Raw genomic sequence first — 15,493 nt, forward strand, 5'->3', positions numbered from 1 at the left:
CTAAGTTTATCAAAATATGTGCATTGTCATTATTATATTAATGCTGATATTGGATCTGAAGTAACTATATATAAGATGGAATATAATTTACCTGAATTTTAATCTTCAATATTAGCTCTTACTTATCAATAATATTATAGCTTGTCTCAGCAGTCATCACAATTATTATTACTTAATAAAGTGTGATCCTATTTCCTTCGTAATAAATTTAACTACATTATATCAATTGAAAATGGGTTATCATTCCACTCATAGTATATTCAAACAGTTTATAAGAATTAGTGTCCAATATAATTGGGTTAATACTTGCTAGTAGAGGAAGGAGGGGGAAATATTTATTCTTTAATAAAAAGTTCAAAAATCTCGTAACTTTTAAATTTGGTATGACAAATTTTCTGATTAATTAAAACACTAAAAGTTAAGATGGAAACAGCTAGGCAATTACATTGCACCTTCCATACTCATTCCAAGATGCCAGAGTTGCTAATTGTTTAAGCATTTCAACAACCAAACATTGTAAAATAATTCATTAAAGCATTTTGACTCAAGTCTTCCTCCAAACTCTTTCTGCATTTTTGACAAACGATTATATCAGTCTGAGATGGCTGCTTATGCTTCTCTGCTTTCTATTATGCAGATCATCAATCAGATCAAGCATCATCCTTCCCCTCCGATTTCTATGGATGAAAAACAAGTTGAATCTCTCACTGGTATCGTTATGTTCTTGCAGGAATTTCTTGAAGGTTACAAGTCTCCTTATGCTGAGGGGGATGAAGCAGATCCGGTGGAGATGCGCATTGCTGATGCAGTTTATGCGGCTGAAGATGTCATCGAATCTCACATTGTGGATCAAATTCGTCCAGCTTTCTTAGACTCGTACGAGACTCTGTGGAGTAAGATGGAAGAGATGGATGCAATCATTGCATTTGGAGTTGAGGAGCTGAGACAAATCTTAAATGGTTCCTCAACATTCGCAGAGTGGTACGAAACTCTGGTGGATTTGATAGAATGGATGGGTTTGATAGAAGACGAGGTGATAAAAGAGATGAATTTTATCATTGCAATCAATGGTCAGCTGCCGAGTCAAGTCAAGGCTTCTGCAGACTTGTATATGAGTGTGGTGAAGGAGATGGAGCGCGTGAATCTGATCAAGAAACAAGTGACGGAGATTGTTGCAGCCAAAGATCAAGCCTCGGAAAACGCAGACATGTGTACGAGTCTGGAGAAGGTGACAGAAGACATGGATTTGATCCGGATCATTGCACTCAAAGACCAGCTGCAGATACAAGTCGCAGCAGCATCACTTGGTTCGTCAACATCTGCAGACTTTCATGAGAGTCTGCAGAAGGCGATAGAAGACATGGATTTGATCAAGAAAGAAGTGATGGAGATCGTTCCACTCACATCTGGTGGTTCGTCAACATCTTCGAGGAACAATTCTTCGACCTCTTCTCTATCTAGGCTGAACAGCGCAACCATGGCGGGATATGATGATGTCGTGCTTCAACTGATGGATAAGCTCACTGACGGACGAGTCGGTCGCCATGTCATCCCAATCGTAGGGATGGGAGGAATTGGTAAGACCACTCTTGCCAGAAATGTTTATGAAAAACCTCTTATTACTCACCATTTTGACTTATGTGCTTGGGTTACGATTTCTCAACAATTTAGCACGAAAAAACTTCTTTGTGAAATATTATTTCAAGCCAATAAAGAAGAGAACTTTGAACGGTTGAGTGAAATGAGAGAAGATGAAATAGGATTATTGCTCCACCAATATTTATCATATAGAAGGTTTCTTATTGTGTTGGATGATATGTGGAGTATTGACCCATGGGAGAAGATACAACTCTATTTTCCTGACAATAGTAATGGTAGTCGGATAATGGTGACAACTAGGCTATCGAATTTGGGATCTCAGTTGGATAGCAATTATGGCCTTCAAATGAAATTTATGGATGAGGAAACTAGTTGGAATATATTCTGCAAAATTGTGTTTGGGGAGGAAAGTTGCCCTTTGAATTTGGAGAAAATTGGAAAGAAGATTGTTATGAGTTGCAGAGGACTTCCATTATCAATTGTTGTGATAGGAGGTCTTTTGGAGAAAATGGAACTAACGAAAGAATATTGGAAATCTATTAGGAGAAGCATAAATTCATTAGTGAATTTAGAGAATGATAAGCATTGCTTAAAAATACTAAAGTTGAGCTACAATCATTTGCCGATTCATCTTAAGCCATGCTTTTTGTACATGGGAACATATGCGGAGGATCGTGTAATTCGAGTCTCGAGACTCATTAAGCTATGGATCTCTGAAGGATTTCTAAAACCAATAAGCGGCAAGAGTTTAGAAGCAATTGCAAAAGAGTACTTAGTTGAACTAGTTGATAGAAATCTAATTCTAGTTCACGAGTTGGGATCAACCGGAAAAATTAAGTACTGCAAAATCCATGATCTGTTGAGAGACCTTTGCTTGAGAGAGGCTCAAAAGGAGAGGTTTTATGATGTGGTCGAGCAACATAGTCCTCACAGCATGTATAGCCAACGACGTTTAGTTATTATGCGAAGCACTCCAGAGAAGAAAGTCGTTGATGCCTTGAAATCTAGACCATATGCCCGTACCTGTATAAGTGATTGTACAAGATATGAACCGTTGCCCAATCCAAAATTGTTGAGGACACTGAAAGCATGGGATGAAGATAATGTTCTAGGGATGTGTGAGTGTTCTGTGGAAAAATTGTTTGAGTTGGTTAATTTGAGGTTTCTTGATGTTAAATCTGATATGTACCTCCACCTTCCTTCTTCGGTCAATCTCCTCTGGAGTCTACAAACATTAATTGTTCATCATACTATAGTAGAGGTTATACACGCACCGGTTGAAATTTGGAACATGTCTCAACTTCGGCATGTTCATTTATGGACCGGAGAAATTCATCTCCCAGATCCTCCAGGTGATAGCCTTGCCGTCATGGAGAATCTACAGACCCTTCAAGGAGTAAAAAATTTCAAGTTTGATGAGAGGATGGTTCAAAGAATGCCCAATGTCAAGAAATTGGGACTAAAGTACGATGGAATCGATTCTAGTGATGATGAGAGTGATGATGACTGTTGTGTCCACAACATCAAACATTTGCAGAAGTTGGAATCTCTTCGATGTTTTAGCTATCCCGGGGCTAAATTTTTGCAAAAGCTTACCTTTCTACACTCTGTTAAAATTAAGAGTCTATTTCTTCAAATACCATATGGTCGTAGAATGGAAGACATATTGGAAAAGGTTAGTACATTACCTCATCTTCAAAAGCTCATTTTGATTGGTGGAGATTTCACAATATGCAAATGGGAAACAGTTGAAGGCCAGTTCCTCAGTCTCAAATATTTGTACTTATGGTGTGGTCATCTGGAATGCTGGACGATGGAAAGCTCTCACTTCCCGTGTCTCGAGCACCTACATCTTTTAGTCTCGAATGATATGAAGGAGATCCCCGCAGAACTGGGTGAAATTCCGACACTTAAATCTGTGACTTTGTACAATTGCAGTGAATCGGCTACTAAGAGTGCGAAGAGAATGGTAGAGGAACAAGAGGACTTGCAAGGAGACGGACTCACCTTTCGAGTCACAGTTCGTCTCCACAACGATGAGGACAGCGATGAGCTGTTGAAGTTGGCTACTCCCAACTTTAAAGTTGTTAAATAGTTGCTCAAAGTGTACCATTACCATGCCCATTGTTTAACCTGCATTCTGTTTGTGATAATGAAACGTTTTTTTCCAAAGAAAACTCATATGTGCATCGAGACACAATCCTATATCTCTATTGCTAATGTGGTGTTAGGATTCATTTATTTTATTAATCAGCTAATTAGATAGGATGAAGAGGAACAAGAGCCTAGATAAGATGATCCCGCCAGCAACGTCATGTATTTGGGGTGGAAATAAGAAGTAGATGCAGCCAGACAGAAGCAATGTACGCAAACCTCACGGTACGTGGAGGTTGCAAAATGTTCCGGTGGATCAGAACAAAACCTCTCGAGTTTTGTATAAATAAATGAACTAATATCCCACAATTTGATAATCTATTGCTACCAGGTACCGTCCAGAGGGATAGATGAGATCATATATGTCATCAGAATAGAAAACCCGACCAACATACACACACGACTTCACTGATTCATCTAGCCATCGAAACAAAATAAAAACGTCGAACAAGAATCACAAGACAACTAAAACATTCTGAAGGTAGTAAATGATCATCAATATATGCATATCAATGTATACTAGTTTTGTCTTGAGTGTCTAAAACCAGTCTCTTTTATTGAACAGAGAAAAATCCTTTAGTCCAATAGCTTATTCCACTCTACTACATAGGTACACTTCTAATGCCTATGAAAATTCAGTAAACTGCATAGCAAGAAGCATATTCTATCAACAAGAACTAGCATTAGATTGAATCAATCCTAATTAACCATCATTTCATATATAGTTCTTCCCACACAAATCAACCAAATATGGAACTAAGTCAAACCAAACCTATCAAACAGTCAATAGATAAAGAGATGCTTATAGCTGCCTCAGAGGAAACATTTCAAGCACAACAGCTTATGCATCAGTTGGAAAGAAATCAATGCTTCATGTGACATATCAAACCAAATTATAACTCAATTATTTTGTAAAATTTCTTTGCAGACCATGATAATTGCAGTTTGCATATGAGGATTCATAAATTACAACAAAAATCACAACCATTCCCATATAAACAAATGAAACAAAATCTAAAAGATAAAAAAGTAGAACCAACACATGCTTACAGAATTTGGGGATTCATTGACTGCGTTTAATTCGCCTGAATTCATTCTAGGACGTGGATTGGATTAACTGGCGAAGGGTTTTAGTCTCTGGAGAGGGAAGGAATTCATCCAATAACTGGATTTCAACAAATTGAGTCATTTCAAAATATTGCTATGTGCAAGCTTATTATCACTAACCCATCTCTTAAAAATAAGAAATTTTGAAATGGCATAAAAATATTAGTGAATTATAAAATCCACAATATTAGAAATATTTATTTATAAGGGACGAATGTAGTATTATTTAATCCATTTTGGTTAATTATTTTATTTAATGTATTTGACTTGATAATATTTATTTATATTATTGATTTACAAGTTATTTATATCAAAACTTTATTTATTATTTGATTAATCTATTTAAAGTTTTTGAAAAAAATAGACAAATCAGTCAATGTTACATTGATTTTTTTTTTTAAATCATGAAAAAATAATACTCCCTCCGTCCCGGAGTATTAGACTCACTTCTTTTAGGCACATGATTTAAGGAATTGATATTTAAATAGTTAAAGTGGAGAGAGTAAAGTATGAGAGATGGAAAAAGTAGGAGAAAGAAGAGAGAGAAAAGTAGGTGGAGAATAAAATAAGATAGATGTTTTTTGCTAAAAAGGGAAATGAGTCTAATATGTTGGGACATTCCAAAAGGGAAAGTTGATCTAATACCTTGGGACGGAGGGAGTATTGAATAATTGAATTGGGCTGGGCTGAGCCCATTTATTTCGCATAACTAGCTTATAAGGGCCGAGCCAAGCCCATAATACTTTTAAAAATTACTACTAATATCGCGCAGGGCCTAATTTATTCTCTCTTACTTTTTCCACCATTTATTTCATATACTATTATTAAATTTCGTATCGAAAATAAATGTCTTTGTTAGCAAGAAAGGGAGGCAATAATATAGACAAGAGATGTTTTATGAAAGAGTACTCTATAGACATGGGCTTTACAAATATTTGAGATTTAGTTGGTTCACCGTAAAGCCGTTCGCCCTGATTAGCTATCTCGGCCCAATAGACATGGGCTTTACTAATTAATGATATACTACTAAAATACTAGTAGTACTATAAAAGATTATAAAAATAGGTAATATAGCTACAAGTTGCATATGTATATCGTGCATTTTAATTAAGGGTGTCAATCGGGTCGGCCCACCAGATTTCAATTCTATTTGGGATGTGGGTCAATCGGGTGCGGGCTAGTCGGGTTATAAAAGTTCAACCCTACCCCTAAAATAATAATAATAAATTTATCAAAATATGTGCATCTTCATTATTATATTATATGTGGATACTGGATCTGAAGTATATCAGAAAGTACTAATTTACGTGAATTATAGTCCTCAATATTAGCTCTTATCAATATTATTATAACTTGTCTCATCGGTCAACACAATTATTACTATTTAATAGAAGTATTTAACTAAATTAATCAATTAAAAAATGGGTTGTCATTCCACTCATAGCATATTCAAACAATTAATTAAAATTTGTGTCCAATATAATTGGTATGACAAATTTTCTAATAAACACTAGTACAACTTTATTACTTTAAGATGGAAATAGCTAGGCAATTACATTGCACCTTCCTAGTGGAAACTATACTCATTCCAATATGCCAGAGTTGCTAACTGTTTAAGCATTTCAACAACCAAACATTGTTAAATATTTCATCAAAGCATGTTGACTTGAAGTCTTTCCTTCCTACTCTTTCTGCATTTCTGACAAACGATTATACCAGTCTGAGATGGCTGCTTATGCTTCTCTGCTTTCTATTATGCAGATCATCCATCAGATCGAGCATCATCCTTCCCCTCCGATTTCTATGGACGAAAAACAAGTTGAATCTCTCACTCATATCGCTATGTTCTTGCAGGAATTTCTCGAAGGTTACAAGTCTCATTATGCTGAGGGGGACGAAGCAGATCCGTTGGAGATGCGCATCGCTGATGCAGTTTATGCGGCTGAAGATATCATCGAATCTCACATTGTGGATCGAATTCGTCCACCTGTCTTAGACTCGTACGAGGCTCTGTGGGATACGATGGGAGAGATGGATGCAACCATTGCATTTGGAGGTATGCTGCTGAGACAAATCTTAAATGGTTCCTCAACATTTGTAGAGTGGTACGAAACTCTGGTGGATTTGATAGAATGGATGGATTTGATAGAAGGCGAGGTGATCAAAGAGATCAATTTGATCAATGCAATCAATGATCAAGTCACGGCATCTGCAGACTTGTATAAGAGTGCGGTGAAGGTGATAGAACACCTGAATCTGATCAAGAAAGAAGTGACGGAGATTGTTGCAGCCAACGATCAGCTGCAAACACAAGCCATGGAAAATGCAGACATGTGTACGAGTCTGGTGAAGGTGATAGAAGACATGGATTTGATCCGGAAAGAAGTGATGGAGATCGTTGCACACAAAGATAAGCTGCAGATACAAGTTGCAGCAGCATCCCTTGGTTCGTCAACTTCTGCAGACTTGCACGGGAGTCTGCAAAAGGCGATAGAAGACATGGATTTGATCAAGAAAGAAGTGATGGAGATCGTTCCACTCGCATGTGGTGGTTCGTCAACATCTTCGAACATGTTGAGGAACAATTCTTCGGCATCTTCTCTCTCTAGGCTGAACAGCACAACCATGGCGGGATATGATGATGTCATGCTTCAACTGATGGATAAGCTCACTGACGGACGAGTCGGTCGCCATGTCATCCCAATCGTAGGAATGGGAGGAATTGGTAAGACCACCCTTGCCATAAATGTTTATGAAAAACCTCTTATTACTCACCATTTTGACATATGTGCTTGGGTTACGATTTCTCAACAATTTAGCACGAAAAAACTTCTTTGTGAAATTCTATTTCAAGCCAATAAAGAAGAGAATGAACGGTCGAGTGAAATGGGAGAAGATGAAATAGGACTATCACTCCACAAATATTTATCATATAGAAGGTATCTAATTGTGTTAGATGATATGTGGAGTATTGAGGCATGGGATAAGCTACAATGCTATTTTCCTGACAATAGTAATGGTAGTCGGATAATGGTGACAACTAGGCTATCGAATTTGGGATCTCAATTGGATAGCAATTATGGCTTTCAAATGAAATTTATGGATGAGGAAACTAGTTGGAATATGTTCTGCAAAATTGTGTTTGGGGAGGAAAGTTGCCCTTTGGATTTTGAGAAAATTGGAAAGAAGATTGTTAACAGTTGCAGAGGACTTCCATTATCAATTGTTGTGATAGGAGGTCTTTTGGAGAAAATGGAACTAACGAAAGAATATTGGAAATCTATTAGGAGAAGCATAAGTTCATTAGCGAATTTAGAGAATGATAAGCATTGCTTGAAAATACTAAAGTTGAGCTACAATCATTTGCCGATTCATCTTAAGCCATGCTTTTTGTACATGGGAACATATGCGGAGGATCGTGTAATTCGAGTCTCGAGACTCATTAAGCTATGGATCTCTGAAGGATTTCTAAAACCAATAAGCGGCAAGAGTTTAGAAGCAATTGCAAAAGAGTACTTAGTTGAACTAGTTGATAGAAATCTAATTCTAGTTCACGAGTTGGGGTCAACCGGAAACATTAAGTACTGCAAAATCCATGATCTACTGAGAGACCTTTGCTTGAGAGAAGCTCAAAAGGAGAGGTTTTATGATGTTGTCGAGCAACATAGTCCTCTAGGCACATGTAGCCAACGACGTGTAGTTATTATGCGAAGCAGTCCAGAGGAGAAAGTCGTTGATGCCTTGAAATCTAGACCATATGCCCGTACTTGTATAAGTGATTGTACAAGATATGAACGGTTGCCCAATCCAAAATTGTTGAGGACATTGAAAACATGGGATGAAGATAATGTTCTAGGGATGTGTGAGTGTTCTGTGGAAAAATTGTTTGAGTTGGTTAATTTGAGGTTTCTTGATGTTAAATCCGATATGTACCTCCACCTTCCTTCTTCACTCAATCTCCTTTGGAGTCTGCAGACATTAATTGTTGATTATCCTATAATAGAGGTTATACATGCACCGGTCGAAATTTGGAACATGTCTCAACTTAGGCATATTCATTTATGGAGCGGAGAAATTCATCTCCCAGATCCTCCGAATGATAGCATTGCCGTCATGGAGAATCTGCAAACCCTCGAAGGTGTAAAAAATTTCAAGTTCGATGAGAGGATGGTTCGGAGAATGCCCAATGTCAAGAAATTAGGACTCAAGTATGACGGAATTGAGTCTAGTGATGATGACTGTTGTGTCCACAACATCAAACATCTGCAGAAGCTGGAATCGCTTAAATGTTTTAGCTATCCCGAGGCTAATTTTTTGCGAAAGCTTACCTTTCTACACTCTGTTAAAATCAAGAGTCTATTTTTTCAAATACCATATGGTCGTAGAATGGAAGACATATTGAAAAAGGTTAGTACATTACCTCTTCTTCAAAAGCTCATTTTGATTGGTGGAGATTTCACAACAGGCAAATGGGAAACAGTTGAAGGACAGTTCCCCGGTCTCAAATATTTGAACTTAAGCTGTGGTGATCTGGAATGCTGGACGATGGAAAGCTCTCACTTCCCGTGTCTCGAGCACCTATATGTTTTAGTCTCGAATGATATGAAGGAGATCCCTGCAGAACTTGGTGAAATTCCAACACTTAAATCCGTGACTTTGTACAATTGCAGTGAATCGGCTACTAAGAGTGCGAAGAGAATGGTAGAAGAACAAGAGGACTTGCAAGGAGAAGGACTCACCTTTCGAGTCGCAATTCATCTCCACAACGATGAGGACAACGATGAGCTGTTGAAGTTGGCTACTCCCAACTTTAACGTTGTTAAGAAGCGACTCGTGAGATAAACTTTGTTTGTTACTAATTTTTTTGTTTTCCATGTTGTTCAAAGGGTCCATTGAGACACGATTCTATATCTCTATTGCTAATGTGCTTTTAGGATTTATTTATTTTATTAATCAGCTAATTATTGAGATTTTTTTCAATTATTGAGATTTTATAGTTTTTTAATTAGTGCTAATAAGTATAATTTCATTAGAGTTTACAATTAGCATAATTTCATCCAATAGCACGTCTACATGGAGACGTGACCACCTTAGGGGACAACGAACACACTGACTCGCTGCCCTCTGAATCCGTTGGACATCATCAAGGACGAAGAGGGTACATAGGAAACGAGGAAGGGCGAAGACAGCGTGAAGGATATGGAGATCATGGTAGGGATAGATAGGATGAAGAGGAACAAGAGTCTTGATAAGATGATCCGGCCACAAGAATCGTCATGTAAATAAGAAGTGGATGCGGCCAGACAGAAGCCGCCTACGCAAACCCCACGGTACCGGTGGATCAGAACAAAACCTGCGGACTTCATCCAAATGATGCAACGAAAACTCATCCTATTCAGATGGCTGATGAAAGATCATAATCTCTCGAGTTTTATATAAATAGATGAACTTATCTCCCACAGTTTGATAATCCATTGCTAGGCCAGAGGGATAGATGAGATCATATAGAAAACCTGACCAACATATACACACGACTGCACCGATGCATCTAGCCATCGAAACAAAAAAACGTAGAACAAGAATCACAAGTCAACTAAAACATCATGACGGTAGGAAATGATCATCAATATATGCATGTCCATGTGTATATTGAACAGAGAAATGTCCTCTAGTCTCTAATAGTAGTCCATTTATTCCACTCTACTACATAGGTACACTTTTAATACCTATGAAAATTCAGTAAACTGCATAGCAAGAAGCATATTCTATCAACAAGAACTAGCATTAGATTGAATCAATCCTAATTAACCATCATTTCATATATAGTTCTTCACACACAAATCAGCCAAATATGGAACTAAGAAAAGACAAACCAAATTATAACTCAATTACTTTGTAAAATTTCTTTGCAGACCATAATAATTGCAATTTGCATATGAGGATTCATAAATTACAGCAACAATCACAACCATTCCCATATATATACAAATGAAATAAAATCTAAAAGATAATAGAAACAACACATGCTTACAGTTACAGGGCAGGGAGAGGAGGCGGTGGCAGCTATCAACAGAATTTGGGGATTTTATTGACTGCGTTTAATTCGCCTGAATTCATTCTAGGACGTGGATTAACCGGCGGATCGGAGTTCCGGCGAAGGGTTTTAGTCTCTGGAGAGCGGAGAGGGGCGGAGCGGCGGTGGCTACCGGCGGCTCAAATCAACAGAGTTTGGCGGGTGTTTGGTATTTGTGGTGAAGAATTAATTTTCAATAAATTTTAAATAGTACTCGGACGAATTTTTAAATTTAAAATACTATAGTAATCACTACTCCCTTCGTCCCGCATAATTCGACTCACTTTGACCCAACGCAGATTTTAAGAAATGTAATGAAAAGTTAATTGAAAAAGTTAAAGAGACGTGGATCCTGCTTTTATATATTAGTTTTATAATAAAATATGAGTAGGAATGAGTTAGTGAAATATGGGGTCCACTACTAAAAATGATAAAAATGAAATAGGTCAAATTATTGGGAGGGACCGAAATGAAATATCGGGTCAAATTATCTAGGACGGAGAGAATAGTATTTATATTTTGGCTTATGCGCCTTCGTGTTTTTTTTTAGCCTTCGTACTTATTTAACACGTCTTTATTCGGTAAATAAATAAATATTATGATAATAGTGGTAGATACTCCCTCCGTCCCCCATTAGGAGTCACTTTTTTCCATTTCGGTCCGTCCCCAATTAAGAGTCACTCTTCATTTTTACCATAAATGGTAGTAGGTCCCACATTCCACCAACTCACTTCACTCACATTTTATTATAAAACCAATATAAAAAAGTAGATCCCACATTCCACTAACTTTTTCAACCAACTTTTCTTTACATTTCTTAAAACCCGTGCCCGGTCAAACCATGACTCTTAATGGGGGACGGAGGGAGTAATATTTTATAAGACCATCAGAATAAAAAATTAAAACAAAAATACATCGGCTGGTTAATTAAAAATAATGTTTATTAATGGTACTCGCAGAAAATTATTTATAATTGATTTGGGATGGGCCAAGCCCATTTATTTAATAGTATAATTAATTGATATGTGCCGAGCCGAGCCCATTTACTTTGAATAAGTTTAGGCTAATTGCTTCGAATCAACACTATTTAATCGGATCATTTCTCACTAAATAAAAGAACATATTTGGACTCAAATATGTCCCACCATTTTAGGTTGAATCAAGCATTGTGTTCATTATTTGTGGTATGTTCATATACTATTAAAGGTTACTATAGGAAAAATAGAAAATTCAAATTTTATTTTAAAGTAACTTGTAAAATTAAGTTAATATTAATAATGATAATGTAAACTAAACTATAATAATAACTATAAATAATGCTCACATATAAATACCATAAAACAACATAACATTTCATTTTACATATCTTTGTGAAAATTCTAATATATAAGAGCATCCGCAATGGTCGTCTAGCGACCGGCTAGCCGATTCGTCGCGCTAGCCGATCGGCTAGCCGAACCATTGCCATCGGCCAGCGGCAAATCGGCCAGCAGATCGGCGTGGGCTGGCCGATCGCTCGTCGCTGGCCGAAGCGCTAGCCGATCGGCTAGCCGCCATTGTGGCAGCCCGATCGGCCAGCGACCGGCCAGCGCCGATTCTTGATTTTTTTATTTTTTTATTTTTTAAAACATATATAAACGCGATTTTCGTTTCATTTTCATTTGCACCACTTGTTTTAACGAGTTTTCTCTCTCTCTCTAGCTTTCTGTAAAAGAGCATCATCGAGCGATGGATCACAACAACGAGTCCAGTCCAGCGACGAGTGGATCTCAGATCCCACAGTTCTGGATGGGTGCAGATGGGCCCGGGGTTTAACATCCCTTGGAATCAGATGATGGGGATGATGGCCGGTGCGCCGGGGGGGGGGGGGGGCAGGGGGGTATGCCGGGGGGGATGATGGGCGGGCAGGGGAGCGGCGGGCAGTCAGCGCCCGGGTGGGGGGTATGCCCCAGATGCTGCAGCAGATGATGGGGATGATGTGGCAGGGCGGGGGGCAGGGAGGGATGCAGCACGGTATGCATCCCGGGATGCAGGGGAGGGTTCAGGGGTCACCGGGAGGGGACGCGGTATATCGGTCCTCTCTTGATTTTTTGACGGTTTCGTCTCACACGTCGACCCCAGTGGAGGCGCAGTTCACTGGCGATGACCTTCTGTCATTGCATGATATGGGGATCGATCTCGATGATCCGGATACTCCCGTTCCGGCGAGGCGGGCCGCGCCGAAGAAGAAGACGAGGGGGAAGGCCAAGGCGGTCGGCGAGTCATCGCAGCCCGCTGTTGACCACACCCCGGGCCGGAGGAAGTGGACGGAGGATGAGTACGTCGGGGTGGCCAGGGGGTGGTTGGAGGTGTGCGACGATCCGCTGGTTGCGAACCACCAGCGGGTCGTCAACATGTGGGCGAAGATCAGAGCTGCCTATAGGAGGCACTGCCCGCACGGGAAGGACTTCAGCAACGAGGAGGTCCGGAAGGGGTGGGAGCGCACCAGGGCCGCTGTGGGTCGTTTTGCGAATTTGTACGCCAACGCCCTCCGTCAGCTCAGAAGTGGGCAGAACGAGGATGACGCCCGGAGGATAGCCGTGAGTCAGTTCCCCTTGGAGGGGAAGTATAAGGAGTTCACCTTCTGGGAGTGCTTCCTGTTGCTGAAGGACTCCGAGAAGTTCCAGGCGGGGTGCGACGCTGGGTGGCCGAAGAAGCAGCGACTGAACTATAGCGGCGACTACAGCGGCAGCAGCAGCGGATCCCACGACCTCCCCCCGGATGCTGAGGAGTTCCCATCCCCTCCTTCATTTACTGGCCGCCCCCGCCCGATTGGACAGAAGCGGGCGCAACGAGCTGCGAGGGACGGATCCCCCCTATCGCCCCGCGAGGTCCAGTCCTCCGCCCTCCCACCCGCCCCACTCGAGTACACTCTCCATTCGCGTAACCATACGCGGGATCAGATGTACAAGGTCTTACAAGAGTGGAGAGCCGCCACTGAACCCACGGAGAAGATGTTTCTTCAGGAGATGCTCGAGAGCATGCGTGCCAATTTAGCCGTCGCGAGGGCACGGCTAGCGGGTTCCGACGTGGGCTCAGATACCACGGGTGGCGGCGACGGCGACGGCGAGGAGGAGTAGAGAGCGGCGGGGCTCGTGTGTGGAAGCCCTTTTTTTTTAGAAAAGAATCATGTGTTTTTTTTTAAAATATTTGTACTTTTTTTTAATGGAATGGATTATTTTTTCCGTATATGTGTCGTAAATTTAATTCCGTATTCGTAATTTTAATTCCGTAAATGTAGTATATTTTGAATTATTTTTATTGCGGCTGGCCTATAGCTGGCCTATGGCTGGACTAAATCTGATGTGGCAGATAGATTTTTGAGTGTTGCTGATGTGGCAGGGAAGAGAATGGCTAGCCTATGGCTGGCCTAAGTACTATTGCGAATGCTCTAAAAGAAGAGCGCCTAAGTTCTTAAATCATTGTGTTCGGGTCCTACATCATTTAATATTTAATATTGTTTCTCCCCCGCAGTCCCATGTACATGTGATTAGAATAATTCGATACTCTTCTTTTTTATTTTAGTATTAGAGTTAATTTGAAATTAGAGTTGGAAATGACGTTATTTCCTTTAATATTTTCCGGTAACCTATGTAGATTCAATGGCTGCCGGCGTGGAGAGTGTTTGATCGGAAAATTTTTAATTCGGATCGAGTTGGAAAAAGCCACAATCCAAGAAAGTTGGTAGCATTAGGGGCCAATTATAAAGTTGGTGGAAAATATCAAATTTTTTTAAAAGTTTACGGTTTTACGTGCCTATATCCCTATTTTTAAAAATTGTTGTCACCTAGGGATGTCAATTGGGTCGGCCCACCGGGTTTCGGGCCAACCCTATTCGGGTTGCGGGTCAATCGGGTGCGGGCTAGTCGGGTTGTGATTTCTTTCGGATTATAAAAATTCAACCCTAACCCTAAAAGCTCGGGTTTCGGGCTAGCCCAGCGGGTTAATCGGGTTGCTACCGATAAGATTAACATGCGATCAATCTCATAAATAATGATGAAAATTAGTTATATTCATAAAATGTAAAATGTTTAATAATGACAAATTTGAGATATATGCTTAAATTCAATCATAAACATGATCAAGTACTAATATTTGAGATATTTCGTAAAATTTCAATTCATATTTTAGAAATTTAAATAATTTTTTAGTGAATTTAAAGCTTTTAGTTTATTTATCTATTATTAAATTAATAAAAATTCAATATATAATTTATATATTTAATATAAAATTGAAAGTTACTTTTTTTAGTTATGTATAATTATAAAATCAATCAATGAAGTGTCGAATTAGGAGTAAAAATTGGAATAATAAAAATTTTATCGGGTTTTCGGACCAGCCCATCGGATTTTCGGGTCTGGCCCTAACGGGTTGCGGGTTAATCGGGTGCGGGCTAGTCGGGTTGTGATTTCTTTCGGGATATAAAAGTTCGACCCTAACCCTATAAATTTGGCGGGCTATTCGGGCCAACCCACAGATTGCAGGCTACATTGACATTCCTATTGTCACCGGACTCATCAC

The 15,493-nt window shown here is 39.4% G+C and overlaps 2 protein-coding genes across 2 annotated transcripts; both read left to right on the forward strand.

The window, feature by feature from the left end:
• Nucleotides 1-510: 510 nt before the first annotated feature.
• LOC125206994 (putative late blight resistance protein homolog R1A-3) lies at nt 511-3,762 on the forward strand. The gene has a single exon (XM_048106203.2). The coding sequence runs from the start codon at nt 602-604 to the stop codon at nt 3,692-3,694; it is 3,093 nt and encodes a 1,030-aa protein (XP_047962160.2). The 5' UTR covers nt 511-601; the 3' UTR covers nt 3,695-3,762.
• A 2,724-nt stretch (nt 3,763-6,486) lies between these two features.
• On the forward strand, nt 6,487-9,834 carry LOC125206995 (putative late blight resistance protein homolog R1A-3). Its single transcript, XM_089061013.1, has one exon. The coding sequence runs from the start codon at nt 6,586-6,588 to the stop codon at nt 9,700-9,702; it is 3,117 nt and encodes a 1,038-aa protein (XP_088917139.1). The 5' UTR covers nt 6,487-6,585; the 3' UTR covers nt 9,703-9,834.
• Nucleotides 9,835-15,493: the final 5,659 nt, after the last annotated feature.

This window comes from Salvia hispanica, chromosome 6 (genome assembly GCF_029641045.1).
Source record: "Salvia hispanica isolate PSC_SH4W2 chromosome 6, Shi_PSC_v1, whole genome shotgun sequence".
NCBI classification, from domain to species: domain Eukaryota; kingdom Viridiplantae; phylum Streptophyta; class Magnoliopsida; order Lamiales; family Lamiaceae; genus Salvia; species Salvia hispanica.